General features: G+C 38.1%; 1 protein-coding gene across 4 annotated transcripts in view; it reads left to right on the top strand.

Annotated features, from left to right (window-relative positions):
* Positions 1-13,923, top strand: part of atrnl1a (attractin-like 1a) — a 325,280-nt gene that overhangs the window by 77,254 nt on the left and 234,103 nt on the right. For 3 of the 4 annotated variants that reach the window (XM_085296141.1, XM_085296142.1, XM_085296144.1), the window contains 7 exons: positions 546-630; positions 2,149-2,360; positions 3,633-3,751; positions 4,958-5,074; positions 6,093-6,225; positions 10,840-11,027; positions 13,127-13,340. In XM_085296141.1, coding sequence (XP_085152267.1) covers positions 546-630; positions 2,149-2,360; positions 3,633-3,751; positions 4,958-5,074; positions 6,093-6,225; positions 10,840-11,027; positions 13,127-13,340 — 1,068 coding nt within the window. The remainder of the gene's footprint in view (positions 1-545; positions 631-2,148; positions 2,361-3,632; positions 3,752-4,957; positions 5,075-6,092; positions 6,226-10,839; positions 11,028-13,126; positions 13,341-13,923) is intronic. The other variant, XM_085296143.1, reaches the window with a different exon arrangement.

The raw sequence follows: 13,923 nt of genomic DNA, 5'->3' as shown, positions 1-13,923 counted from the left end.
AATAGTAAAACACACAGAGCTGAATAGCACCAATGATAACTTGAGAGGGAGAGAGAAAGAGAGGAGGCTGTTTTATGATCATATTTGTGGCATGATGTGTTTTATGAAGTCAGCTCCCATATTATCTCCCCTATCATCTCTCGATCGCCATAATTCGATGTGAGAAGGTTATGGTAATGAGTTCTTATGGAATTGGGGGAAGGGGTTGAGCTGTGGGTCACACTGTACTGCTCATTGCTCTTGCATATAGTACGTATGGTTCTCCTTATTCTTCTATTATAACTGCATGGGGAAAAATGAAGACAATATTATCCAGTCGTATATTATCGTTAGCATTACCAGTTAAGGAAAACTGTAATTTTGCTGCTTACAGTGATGTTCACAGTAGCTCTTTGTCTGTTTATTTTGTGCAGTGCATTATCACTTCCTCAATAAGTGGGTTATTTATGTTTTGGTTTTCAAACGCTGCAGCAGTATAGCAGCACACACTCATGAGTGAATATATTCCTAAACATCGTTGTGTGTCTGCATGTGCTCGTCCTCAGCTTGTGATGAGTGGACTGTCCTTCCCAGACCAGGCCTGCACCGGGACATCAACCGCTTTGGACACTCTGCTGTGGTTAGCAACGGGTGAGTTTCTGCTTTTCATAACACGTCCCCCTAACCGATCCAATCCCAGACTCTATCTGGCTAATTCTTGTTTCCACCCTATATACAATAGTAAAACTTTGATAGAAAGTTCTTTGTAATGTATTTTCTGAAGTTAATGTAATTTTGGAAGGAGAAACAGTCATAGCCTACAAATAACGGTAGTTCTGCCCAAGGACAAGCCCCCGTATTACTAAAGGTAACAAAGTATTTTATTTTTTCTGAGTGTATCTTGAAATAAAGCGATTTGGTTCACAAAACATGCATGAACTTGCATTTCCTAAGTGTTTTCTTGTAAAAGTGCCACTTTAATCATAAATCTGTACCTTTACCAATCGTCCTTTGGACATTTCAGCAGTGATATTCAACCTTTGAAAAATATAAGAACAAGCCTTCCTGCTCAAATTACATTCATGCAAATAAAACACATCTATCCACAATGCGTGACACTCCAGCACAGCTTTTTCATTTCCTTGATGTCTTCCTGTGATGTCCTTCAAATCTTGAGCGTCTCAGGTGAATTTTGCCTCTGCCTTCCTCCTTGACTGGTATAGTTTTGTTGTGTAGACTGTTTATGGATTGATCTTTTTTTATCTCAATCTTAGATTTAGTTTTGGTTGGCACTTCTCTTGTCACTTCTTCCTCCGCCTGCTCCTCTGAAGCTCCCTGTTTAGAAACTACGTCTCTCCCACCTCAGCTCTCGCCTGTATGTGGATGTTTCTCCTGCTACACTCTGTCAGAAACTTTCTTTGCACTTTCTATATATAGATACTGCATATATATATATATGTCCACGTGTATTTCACTTCATTACCTCGAGACCTATATTCATTTCTAGTTTTTTCCTCTCTAACTTTTTCTCACCCTCATTCACATGCAGGCGGATGTGTGAATGGCCTTTGGGCTCTGCTTTCTAGAAAGATGTGGTTTTCAAATGACTTATTACAGCTATGTACAACAAAGAAAACCCTGCCGTTGATGCACTGAGCATTTCTTGTTGCTCATAGGGTTTAGCCTGAAAACAGATTTTGATTTTCTTGAAAAGAATCTGTGAACATCAGTCCCAGACAATCGGAGAGTACAAGACATTTTGTTTGGTGAAATAGAAAAAGTTATAGTGAAAATATAAATATCAGTGCTTTGTGATACTTAAATGTTTGCAGGAGTTTCATCGACTGACTTATTGCTGGGCTGAGAAATGACAGCCTGACCTGTTAACACCATTTACCCACCAAAAAGTCAGCTTTGAGCTCAGAAATGTCAGCTTTGAACTTCACAAGGACTGCTTCAAAATAGCAGCTTTTCTTTTTCACCCCCCCCTCACCACCACCTAAGTCCAGGTTTATTTTTAAAGGTGTTCCTCTAACTTTCTCCTCCTTTCTGGAGGCATTTCTCATCTGTATAAAGCGTGTAGTGTCTCGCTGTTGCTTCCTTCCACAGCTCTCTGTATAAGTTCTCTTTTCCTGTTAGTTTGTATAATCGTCCCTTCTTCATCTTCAGCTCCATGTACATCTTTGGAGGCTTTTCTGGTATGCTTCTGAACGACGTGCTGGCTTACACGCCTCCATCCTGCCAGGCCTTCTCTAGCCCAGGTTTGTGCGCCACTGCCGGGCCAGGTGTTCGTTGTCACTGGGTGAAAAGTAGATGTGTCCCCTGGAAGCCAACACCACCCGACCACATTTTTCCTGCTCCTTTCTGCCCTGCTCGGCCTGGTATGTTATGCTTCTGTTTACCGAGCAAATTCTTTGCCATTTATATGCATCTGTTTCTTTGTTTCAGTCTAAATATTTTCACTGCCATGTCAACATAGTTTTCCTGAAATGTACCACACAATCAAGCACAAGTGCAACTCCCAAAAGGCTTATTTTTTCACAAGAATCGTAATTATTCTGGAGGGCTCTGAAGTATGTTTGCAATTCATAATTACAGGAACAGAAGGTCAGCACTGCAACAATTACCTAATTTCAAAGTAATTAGGATCGGTCTGAACCAGATGTAGATGCGGTAGCTCTTCCAGGTATTCTGCTTCAGGCACCTCGCTCGAGGTTTAAGTAGAAAGTAATTATGAAAATGATTTTGCTGTCAGTTTTAAATGGAGCATAAGCCCACATGGATTGAATGAATTAAAAGATCAAATCAATGGGTTTGCATTTAAAAGCCTGCTCATTGCAATTCACATACACCTTATCTAACCTTCATAACTCATGACAACATTTATGTGTCATCCCAAGCACACAAATCCCATTAATGTCCATAAAAACAAAATAAAATCTAACCTTAATTTAAAAGTTAAATGCTACATTTTCAATTTTTTTTCCTGGGTAATGCGATAAATGACTAACACACGCCAAAATACACCCCAATAACAGGTTAAAATGTGTTCTTTACTGACGCCAGAATAACAAATTATAGAAACTATAGTTCAAAAAGAGCATGTAGTCAAACCAGCAGCCTTGTGAACACTGATCATCTCTTCTACTGCCTGAGCCAGCCTGTGCAATCTATGCTTAGCATGTTGAGACAGTCTTAGTGTTAGGTCTGCAAATCCCGAATAACGAAGTTGTCACTTGGTAGCTTCCTGATTATTGCATCCAAATATGGTAATACATTTTATTTTACACTGCCCTAATAGTTTAAGTAGTTGTACATGTTCACCTCTGTGCACTATATGTATTAACTGACTGATAGACATTTCCATGAAAATCACATTTACATCTTTGCTAGTCAAGAAGTCAAATCACCAACAGATGAACTCTTTGAAACATTTGTTGGCTGATTTCAATAAGTGGAAATCGATTACTGAAAGTAAAACTGTACGAGTTGTGCTCAGTCCATAATATTATGAAAGCATTTTATTGTCCATACACTTTATTTAGACAGTAACAATACAGATTAGGGGAAAAAAGGCTGTGACCTGGTGTCTTTGTTGCCTTTGTACCGATGTGCTTATGTTTTTTTAATTTGTCTGTGTTCTCCATTTTTAGACAGTACAGATGAGCAGTGTTTCCGCTTCTCAGACTGTGCGAGCTGCACTGCCAACACAAGAGGATGTCAGTGGTGTGAGGACAGGAAGTGCATATCTGCCTCAAGCAACTGCACTGTGGTGAGGCTTTACTGACTATCAGTAAAATATCTATGGTAAACCTTATCGTATAGTATTGATAGTGCAATAATTGAATTAAATCTTTGATGGAATACTTAACATATTGGTTCCTGACAATGCTAGAAGTCATAAAAAGTGCAAAGACTGTTCTGTCAGTGGCTGAGCATCAATGCAATTTGGCACCATAGAAAGTATAAAATATGGATAGAGGTAATTATATTTGTATAAAAAGGGCTAATCAGCTAATTGTAGCTTGTATGGTTTTCATCCATAAGCTATATAGGGGAACACACACATTTGCTAGTTAGCTAAGTGGCATACAACACTCAACAAAACCAAAGCAGAAACTTCTTGGATGGTCTGTGTCTCACAGCAAGCCATAATCTTAGATTACTCAATAAAACGTGACAAAAGACAATGGAAAGGTCGAGTGTAATGACCCAAAGTATTTAAAGCAAGGCCTGCCTCCAGCTGCCTAATTTGGGACACCTGTCAAATTGGCCATGCCTAAAATGCCCCACTTAGTTATTATAGAGCTGTGAAATTTGACATTTTATCATACAAGTCTGTGAGGATTGACTTGCTTTTGCAGTCAATCTCAAGTGACCATTAAAGAAAATGCATTTAAAAAATAAATAAATCTCCCGAGGCCTGAGGCTTTTCCTTGTCTGTCACCAAAATTGCACTCAGAATTGGAGATGCAGCCATTTGGAAACGATCCTTTGTTGAGCGTGAGCTGAAAACGTGAGCTGATAAATGCTGGAAGAAAGTTCAGAGGCTTTTCAAATGACTGGTTAAAGGAAGAAGCTGTCGATGTCTTATATAAAGTCTTAAAACAATCAACACCAATCAGTGTGGTCTTTTTAAATGATCACACAGACACACGCTCATTTAAGGTTTTTGTTTTTTCTTTTATTCTCTGAAGCATCAAAATGAACATTTAAAAAAAAATAAAAAGCAAAGTAATTGTTGGGCTGAAATTAAACTTGTTATAAATATTTTCTCGTGTTATTTTGTTACGTTTGCTCATTTTGTTTCCTCCTTTCACAGTCTCTGTTTTTAATCTCAACCCTGCTTTGTGTGTGTTTCTTTGTGTGTTTGGCTATCTGTTGCTTTCTTTCTGTCTACGTGCTTGGCTGGATTTGATCTGAATCTGTGAATGGATCGGACTGTTTGTGTGTGTGTGTGTGTGTGTGTGTGTGTTAGCTGACTCTGGAGCTGGCCCAGCAGCATGGCGGCGCTCTGTCTCTGTCTCCCCCTCCGTCCATGTTGTCTGAACATCAGCTGAGCTTGTGGAAACACGGAGCCAGGAGAAGGGGACATGTGTGTATCATTTGACACTTCCTGTTAAGCTTCAGGTTTGGGCTGCAAGGTCACAGGTCAGAATAGCCCCTAAGGTTATGTGGACACTGGGGGGCAATATAAGTACAAATTTGCATGTATTTCATGCATTTCTTCTTTCTCCAACAAGTGGTACTAAAAATGGTGTGAGAAAAAGAACACTATGGTGTGAGGAGCTGTTCACGTCATTGACCGATGCAGAAATTGTTACTGATCAAAAGCTTTTGAAGGTTTTGGTAAATAATTTGTAAGCAATAAAGAGAATCATAGAATATGGTCTCTGTTCTGAGACAAGACTTGTCATGCTTGTTTGAACATGAGTCTGTTTTTGGATCAATCCAAATGACACATCCATTTAATGCCATTTTAAGAGCAGAAAAACAAAATGTACGCTCAATAATCCTCCAGAAAATACGTAAGCAAAAATTGTCATGAAAACAGGACATGAGCAAAGACCTCTCCTTGGCCCTTTGTCTAACCTTCAAGGTTTTCATAGAAATCACTTTTTAGTTAATATGCTAAGAAAGTGGTGGACTAAAAAAATGAAGGTCAGGATTGTATTTACCTGTGCAATCATGGATATAAAGATGTGTCATCCTTTAGCAGAAAATGGGATTTTGTTTTTTAGGCTAAAGTACACTTTGCTGGTACCTGATCAAATTAGATTTTTTTTTTTTGAAACTTTTAAATAAAAAAAAACAAATTTCCTTTCTGTTCTGAAACCTTATAGCTAAAATTGCTGCAGTGTAACTGTGCAGCATATAGAATAAAAACTACATCTCAGTATAATGTGTCCTGCATATTGATTTTCTTTTCCACTCTGCATGTTCTGTTGGCTGTTTAAATCACCACGCCCATTTATACTTTATTCATTTTCACCATTTGTTGCACACTATATCGAATTCTCTAGCTTTACTGTATTTATTGTTGAAGAGAAAACTGTCAAAGAACTCTAGCCCGACTGATATTATTTCCTGTTATTTTGTGTGTGTGTTTGAAGACGGTAAGAGACTCATCCAGGTGTAAGCGCAGGGAAGAGCTGGAGTGTTTCAGGCTGGCTAGCTGCAGGAGCTGCTTGCTGAACGTCAACTGCCAGTGGGAGCCACAGCAGCAGGAGTGTCAGGCGTTGCCTGGTGAGGAGAAACACTCACGCATGTAACATAGTAGCAAGCAAATTAAGTACCTCAAGTTAAATTCATGAAGCTCATTTTATTCCAAGTGAATCTGAAAACTTTTTCACCCGGCTTTGCAAAGTCTTTGCACAGCATGTTTGTGATTTGCTTTCTAATCTGCTTCCTCATGCAGATTGAGGCCATATGCAGCAAAATGAGAACACCTTGAGAATCTACTCTATTTACATAAAGAGTTTACAAATGCACGCATGGATAACCTGTTTTATAAATGCTCTGTGAATCTTTTTGATGATATTTACGACAGTGTAGCATTCGCCCTGAAGTGACTGCAGTACTTTTTCAGAACTACTGGAATGTGTGTTATATAAAACATACTGTGAAGTAAGACAAAACATTTTGCATGTTCCCACGCTAACCAGTGGCATAGTCTTAGTGGTCTTCACAAATAAACACCCTCATATTCAGGCAAGCATACATTCAGACAGGATTAGTATGAACACACACATAGAAGCATGCACACACTTGAGAAATGTGCTCTGCACTCAGCAGCATAGAGAAGTAGGCCAATTAGAAGTGTTTACTGGATGTTCTGAATATGAATCCTTGGATGACTAACAAGTTTGAGTTATGCTGTGCAGCCTTAAAGCCATAGCTGCTCCTACTTTGACTTTTACTGCTAGCAAATATAGGGGCACAGGAAACACTCCTGCTACTTGAGTCCATAAATGATGCAGTTCCATGTTTTATTGTGTTATAAGGACCTGCTGGGTTCATTGGCAAAGACTTGTGAACTTGTACTAGCTTTAAGCCGAAGATGGCGGGCCCTTATGTTTTGCTGGGATAATAGAGTTTGATAACTTGATTATTACTCAGGAATGTGGTAGTTTGTTCATTTGCAGTTCAAACCCATGTCTGAAGCTGGATAAAACGAAGCAGAAATATCAAGATTTTTCATGACAGTACAATGTAGACTAACTAGGAATGTTTCCGATGACTAATTTAGCAGTCCATTAAACAGGAGAACTACTAATGGGCTAGGTCTGTGAAACAGAAAAACAAAATTATGCTCAAGCTAATGGATCAGGTTGGGGGGGTTCATTATAAACGTGTACTCAATATTGTGTCAACATTGCACATAGGATAATGTCAAATAATTTGGTAATTGTTCATTTGCACAATTATGTTCAGAAACATCTCACTACCAACATGCACGTTTCATTTGAGTTAGATCTTGAAAATAACAAGTACAAAATAAAACCATAGATCAATTTTAGTCAGAGCATTATTACAGTGTTTTTTTGTTTTTTTTTAAATATTCTATAAATGTTACAATACTGTGAACATTTTTTCACTATTGAACTGAAATTCTGTCAGTGTGACAGCCCTAGAAAGGTTAAACCACAGACGGTATATATGTATGACGCATTGGGTTTTGGACTGAATTTTGAAGCCTAAGCATTTCATTTTCATTTTAGTATCATATCCATATTTGGATGAGACAGTGTACTGTTAATCTAATCATCTAATGTATACAAGGAAACTTCATTCAACTGTAAATTGGTGCAAAGCACTGAAACATATGAGTTAATTAAAACTAACATGATATCAATAATAAACAAACTGGATCTTCTGGGTGGGTTGTACCTTATAGCAAGTTATTCTATGTTAGATCATTCCATTAAAATTGCACCAAAAACACCAAAGACACAAACATGGCCCAGGGATCTAATTCAGTGACTACACTTAGCAGAGGTGAGGCCTAGCAGAATTCGACTGACCATAACTCAGTGTCATTTAAACACCCACGCCCTTAATTCCAGTATCCATATTGAAGAGACAACTATACAGTTGTTATGAGAGAAGACCCCATAGAGGCCAAAGTTGTTTTGTACCAGGGTGTAAAAATATTTTAATGCTATAAAGTTAGGCCTTTAACATGGCAGTGCCAGATTTTTATCAGGATTTAAAATAATTACTGGTTAGTACTTTTTGTGCCAAATAGCAAGGGCATTAACGTACTGTGTACAGTCGAGTAGTTACCCACATCCCCAAATAATTCTAAAGTTATGGTTTTCTAATTATTTTTTTTCTATTGTTTTTTGGACTCCGTGGGAACTGTTTGGGAAGTGGCTTGTTTTTTAGCTGCTGAGGTTGCAACTTGAGTTGAAGATCATCCATACAGTTGTTGCCTCAGAATGTTAGAGCGATTTAAAACTGTTAATTACAGTTTTAAATAAATGAAATGTATTTGAATTACCATTGAAAATTTAGCCCTTACAATCATCTGCCTAATATTTCACAAATGTACGTAGTTTATCAAGTGTGCTTTAACGTTAGCAGTGCTAGCACTAGTAGACTCATTTCCTTGCAGTTTAATGTCGTATCCCAGTGCAGACTATGGCTGGATATTTCTCTGGTGGAGTGGAGACTTCACATTGGTTTATTATCCAAATGATGAAAACGGCAGTTCATTTTCTGGTGGTTCTGGCAGTATAATTTTGTAATGGTATGTTTATTTTCAAGGTTTAGGAAACTAAGGCTGTGATTGTATTTTGTTTAAAGCTTAAATGGACAGAGATAGAAGACAGACATGTGCTTCTATTCTCTGTAAATCAAAATGAGTACTACTATTTGCATCTTCCATGCATTTGATAGTATTCTGCAGCTACCCTCTTATATTGCAACACTGGAGCTTCACCATCCTGCCACTTCTCTAGTATTTATATGTCCACAGGCAAGATTATGCTACTTGGCATGAAGCGTTGCAGACCACACAGAATAAATAAGATATTTCTTTTTTGTTTGAGTCCATTAACATGCTGAGGCCGAAACAAAGCTTCTGTTTTCCTGGAGTTTTATGTGGAGATGGCTAAGAAGAGTTGGGTTATTTAAAGCTGTCTCTAACACCATGACAGCAGTGGCCTTTTCTTTAGACATCATGTTATGACTCATTCTAAATGGTCCAACATGTTTATCTCTGATTTTTACACAAAGACTGTAACCCAGTCAATCTGTTTATTCTTACGCTCCCCCCTTTTTAACCCTTAACTTTACTTTCTCCTCCTGTTTCAGTCAATTATTGCGTACTTATATTGCATGTAAAAAAGATAAATAAATAAAGAGAGCAGGTATTTTCTTTTCTGTTTTGGAAAGGTTGGTGATGGAAGCCATTATAGGCATGTGAATGTAATCAGTCCTGGAGACCAAAATAAACAGCAGTGCTCTGGAGACTGAATGGCTATTCTTTCCTTTCATCCTGGCTAATTGAACGGCCTCTGCGCTGTTATAGTCTCCCACAAGACACTTTAGTGACCCAGATAAGAACAATGAGTGCATATATGCGTTTTATGGGTGAATTTATCTTCCGCTTCTACTCAGTCCTGTTCCTTTATCCTACGGGCGACATATTGTTAACTCCTGGGAATCCTATTTGTCAGGTCTGTACAAAGCAAGAATTTGCTGCTTTAATCCAAGACAGCATTAATCAACAATTACATCAGCCTCTAATATTAACTTCATAAATATTTAATCACATAAGCCAGAAGAAATTCTTTTAATGTGGTTCAGTCATCTGTTTGTTCTGGCAGAAAAGTTTACTCTCCAGGCCATCACATCTGTTCCAGTATCAGTGACTTCTTTGTCCATCACTTACCTTCACTGAGGATCCCACTTTGGTCTCAGCTGACCCTCAGCTCACTTGCACACCTGCTCCTCATTAGACTTGGTCTAAATACCAACCCTCAACTGGCAGCATGAAGGATATCAATTAGATGCCTGCTTGACTAATGAAACCTGCAGTTACATCCAAGTAAAGGCTGCTTACACCATTCTTCTTGTTTGCTCCCCCTCCTTGATGTTGCATTGTTGCAAAAAAATAAATCTGTAATATAAAATGTGTTAGTCTAGCACGGGGGTCGGCAACCTTTAACACCCAGTTTCCACGCAAAAGAAAACACTGGGAGCCGCAAATACTTTTTGACGTCTAAAATGAAGATAACACTGTATAAATTGTTGTTTTTACCTTTATGCTTTGTGTGAACAACTAAGGTGTGTTGCTTATTAAATCCATTTTATTTATGTAATTAACACATTTTGAACTCTTAAAGAAATATAACAAAAGGAAAGACACCCAGCTGAACTAAAATGATCCATGTAGCAAACAAAAACTGTTATATCGCCTTTGGGCTTTTAGAGCCTTGACCTGACTTTTAAAAAATAATTGGGAAAAAAAGCACTATGCTGCTAAAAAATGAAAAATAGATATTTGCAAAATTCTGCCTAAATATATATTTTACCTGGTTAATGTGTGTGGCGGGGCGTGGTCTGCAGCGCCGCTGCATGGGAGTCGGACGCACCTGAGCGGCACCCGCAATCACACCTCGCTAAGGTATTGCTTTGAGGTTTTTGTTTTTACCCCAAATGTGTAATATCTCTACATCTATTTATTAATCATATTGTTCGTTTTCTTCTGTGTAATGAATGAAAATTTGAGGATTACAAGTCTCTAAAAATATCATTTTTATGCTTTTTATAATGTACAGATTATTGCATGAAAGTTCATTGTACAAATGAAGTCGAAGGAAAAAAAAAACAGTACTGTGTTTCTGTATGCAGGCCAGCTGTGTGGGGATGGCTGGCACCAGGTTGGTGAGGTCTGCCTGAGGATCAACTCCAGCAGAGAGAGCTATGACAATGCCCAGCATTATTGCAAAAACCTTGGAGGAAATATTGCTTCTTTGTTGACAGACAAACAGGTCAATTTTGTTCTGGAAGAGCTACAAAAGTATCAGCTACAAGACAAGGTGGGTGGTTGTCATGCAGTAAATTCAGAAATGACAGGCATGCAAACAATGTCAGTGACAGGTATTCATTATTTTCCACTTGTATGCCTTATAAAATAGCTGTGGCTGTTTATGCACCATTATATGTTGGTGGGCGAAGATATAAATCCAATTTTTAGACATGTTTGGAATGATAATCATAAGAAAGAGTAGTGTGGAAGCAGATGTAGGTTATCACTTTAGAATAGAGGTTCCTGGTGAAAGCTATATTCTTCAAGTCTGTGTGTATTCTACAAAAAAGTTACATTGGAATGCCAATAATTTAGGTTTTTAATCATCTTTAGCACTCCTGACTAAAACGATGTGTAGTCACAACCTTAAAAAATTATTGTTCATAGTTATCTTTATTAATTTGGTCATATGAAGAATGCATGAATCTTCTGTGTATAAATTTTTTAAAAATTTAGCTGATGTACCTGAGGTTTTACCAGGCCAAATTTGGTGGCATTCCTTCTTGTTGAAACTTGTTATAACTGTAAGAAAAGGTTTGAAAGTGTATGCTAGATCACTTCAGGGCCAGTGTTGAAAAGATGTAATTATTTCCAATAGATCCTCCAAACAAAATGATCAACTCAGTTGTTTGTGTCTATCCTCAGGAAACTGGATGAGTCTGGTCTGAGATTCAGCAAAATTTAAAAGCATTTTGCCCAGATATGATTAAAAAGTTGTATATGAATGTAACTTAAGGTTACAACTGCCACCATCTTCGTGCCATTGACACAGGTGCAACTTTGTGAATTGTGGCCATTCTGTGATATATGTGTACACAAACCTGCCTCCATACATTATTTATCATTGGATGCCAAATAATGTGTTTCTCACCAGCACAAAGCAAGGCTCACAAGCAACTAATCATTAACAGAAGCAGTTGTGGCGGTTCCATTTCCATAGATTCAAGATATTTCTAATTGGGGTGTGTATGTGTTTTATCTACCATGGAAATTGGACATTTAGAAAGCAAAAAACCCTTCTAAGGCCACCATGGAGCACAAAGACAAACTGCATGGTTATAAATGACCGCCACACTGAAATGTTCACTTCTAATTCTCATGTTAGGAACTCCATATGAGAATCTGACATGCTTGACAACATTTCATGATGAATCCAATCTGTCCAGAGAAACAGTGGAGGGTACAAATGTAGTTAATTTTCTTCATTTTTTGACATTTAGAAATCAAAATCTCACAACCTACATTTACTATGCCTTCAAAAAAGGTTTTTTTCTTTTCATCTGGATTACAAAGGATTTTCAAATGGAGGAGCTGACTAGACACAGAAAGGCGTGCGAAAATATGCATTTGCTGACATATAAATGCAATGTCACAGTATTCTTGGGATCCTGAATTTATCTAATGAAATGAATCACAGCTGTGGGAAAGAATTCTTTCACGTCACAAATGTTTTGTCGGCAGATAATTCAAATGTTCACTGAACTACACTTCAATCAGCTGCTGTAATTTCTGGCCCTTTTTGAAATCTTGAATGAGTTTGTGCTTTTATAGCAATTACAGTCATTTGCAGATGGTTTGATTTAGGATCCACTTTAATGGAAAACACGACACTGTCTTCTTGGCAAAGTAGATGTTGTCTTAGTTAAATTACTATGTGCTTCTTGCTTAGGTGATAAAAAGCATAACGTGACCTGCTATGAAAGAAACAGGATGAGGATTCATTGTGTTTATACTCTTTCATTTGATGAATCTGACAGAAGCACAGCTATCTCTCTAAAGGGCAGCGTCTAAATTTGTGCAACGTTTACTTACACAACTCTACGTAAGAGTTTATGAAATATTGTAGGGAACATGAATGGAGACTTTTACCATCTTTGTCACCCCAGAAACACGTTTATATTTAACTATGAATAAAGCTCAGTTAACTTCTGAAGAAAATATTGGAAGGATCTTCTCTTACTGTGATATGAAACAGTATCAAGTAACATCATAAGGACTGTCAGCTTTCTCCCAAGTTAATGACCAGTGCTAATTCCACATAACAGAATATCAAGAAAAAGTTTGTATATGTTGTACATAAAGTCAGTCACTGTCTTTCTGCTTCTACAGATGTTATCTCCATGGGTTGGCCTGAGGAAGATTAATGTGTCGTACTGGGGCTGGGAGGATGCATCCCCCTTCACCAACACCACCCTGCGATGGTCACCTGGAGAGCCCAGTGACTCAGGCTTTTGTGCTTACTTGGAACAAGCTCAAATGGCTGGTCTTAAGGCCAACCCCTGCACTGCCACCACTGATGGCCTGATCTGTGAAAAACCTGCTGGTGAGAAAAAAAGAATAGAAAGACAAAAGAAAAAAATGTATTTGAAGGTTAGCGCACCTAATGAAACCATACACCCACCAGCCACTTCATTAGGAACATCTGCTCAGTGTGCAAAATGCTAATCAGCCAATTATATGGCAGCAACTCAATGCATTTAGACATGTAGATGCGTTCCAGGCAATCCGCTGAAGTTCAGACTGCTGTCTTTTTCTTGCACAACCATTTCTACAGTTTACAGAGGTCAGAGTAATTTGAGTAGTCTGGCCGTTCAGGCTCATGGTGGTAGGGTCATGGGGTCATAGGGGGATATTTTCTTGAAACACTTTCGCCCCCTAAATATTACTTGAGCATTGTTTAAGTACCACAGCCTGCCTGCGTATTGTTGCTGACCCATGTCAATTCCTTTATGAGCAAAGTGTATCTATGTTCTGATGGCTGCTTCCAACAGGAATGTGCCATATTGTCTCCAGATCTATAAAATAGTCAAACTTGTGTTTTTACAGCTACACTATCTTACTATTTGGATGTCACTGAATGCAAAACAAATATAGCTAACAGGTCATTTAATGTTTCACACACCATG

The sequence above is a fragment of the Mchenga conophoros genome, linkage group LG13 (genome assembly GCF_057382185.1).
Source record: "Mchenga conophoros isolate Kocher_MC1m ecotype Shallow Benthic linkage group LG13, M_conophoros_male_GT1.1, whole genome shotgun sequence".
NCBI lineage: Eukaryota > Metazoa > Chordata > Actinopteri > Cichliformes > Cichlidae > Mchenga > Mchenga conophoros.
This window is presented reverse-complemented; position numbering and strand designations above follow the sequence as displayed.